Raw genomic sequence first — 866 nt, forward strand, 5'->3', positions numbered from 1 at the left:
CCTCAGCCTCTCCTCATAAGACTTATTCTCCAGACCCCTCACCATCTTTGTCGCCCTTCTCTGGACCCGCTCCAGCACCTCAATGTCTTTTTTATGTTAGGGAGCCCAAAACTGGACACAGTACGCAAGGTGAGGCCTCACCAGTGCCAAGTACAGGGGGACAATCACCTCTCGGGCCCTACTGGCCAAGCTGTTCCTGATACAGGCCAGGATGCTGGTGGCTTTCTTGGCCACCTGGGCACACTGCTGGCTCATGTTCAGCCGACTGAACGCTCTCTCCCCTTCACATTCCCTCACACACTCCTTCACAGCCCGGCCACCATAGAGCTCCCAGTCCTCCACAGCCCAGAGGGGCCCCACACACGTCTCCCCTTCACCCTCCCCGGGCCCCACACCCAGGGGGGCCTGCCCAACCCCCACCCGTGGGTCAGGGGCCGCCCCAACCACCCTCCCGCCCCCGCTCCCCGAGCAGGCCCCGCACCGCCACCGCCGCCTCCTCTCCGCGCCGCGCCGTCGCCATGGCAACGCGAGATGGCGGACGGACTACACTTCCCAGCGTGCAGTGCGGCGGGAGAAATGGAGGGAGGGGGGGAGCGAGGCCTTTGCTCCCGTCGGCCCCCGCGCCTGGCCAATCAGGAGCGAACAGCTCGCGCGGCGAGGGCGGGGGCGGAGGGCGGCGAGAAGATGGCGGCCAAAGGCGGTAGGAACGGGCTGCTTGATAAGGTACCGTGACAACGGCCCGCCCGGGCACCGGCCCTCCGGGGCTCCTCCTCCTCTCGGTTTGCGCCTCAGCGGCGGTCCCTAGAGTCGCCACAACGCTGGGGCTGAGCCGCGGCCGTCCCCGAACTCGGGCCTCCCCCCCCCCC

At 67.7% G+C, this 866-nt stretch overlaps 2 protein-coding genes across 2 annotated transcripts in view; one reads left to right on the top strand and one right to left on the bottom strand.

Annotated features, from left to right (window-relative positions):
- Positions 1–543, bottom strand: part of XRRA1 (X-ray radiation resistance associated 1) — a 26,554-nt gene extending 26,011 nt beyond the window's left edge. Inside the window, exon 1 of the mRNA XM_014956122.1 lies at positions 482–543. The gene's annotated coding sequence lies outside the window, so the exon portion shown is untranslated. The remainder of the gene's footprint in view (positions 1–481) is intronic.
- Positions 544–636: 93 nt separating this feature from the next.
- SPCS2 (signal peptidase complex subunit 2) overlaps positions 637–866 on the top strand; it is a 17,028-nt gene continuing 16,798 nt past the window's right edge. Inside the window, exon 1 of the mRNA XM_014956125.1 lies at positions 637–723. Within this exon, the coding sequence (XP_014811611.1) occupies positions 685–723 (39 nt within the window). The 5' untranslated portion in view covers positions 637–684. The remainder of the gene's footprint in view (positions 724–866) is intronic.

This window comes from Calidris pugnax, unplaced genomic scaffold (genome assembly GCF_001431845.1).
Source record: "Calidris pugnax isolate Ruff unplaced genomic scaffold, ASM143184v1 scaffold257, whole genome shotgun sequence".
In the NCBI taxonomy this organism is placed as follows: domain Eukaryota; kingdom Metazoa; phylum Chordata; class Aves; order Charadriiformes; family Scolopacidae; genus Calidris; species Calidris pugnax.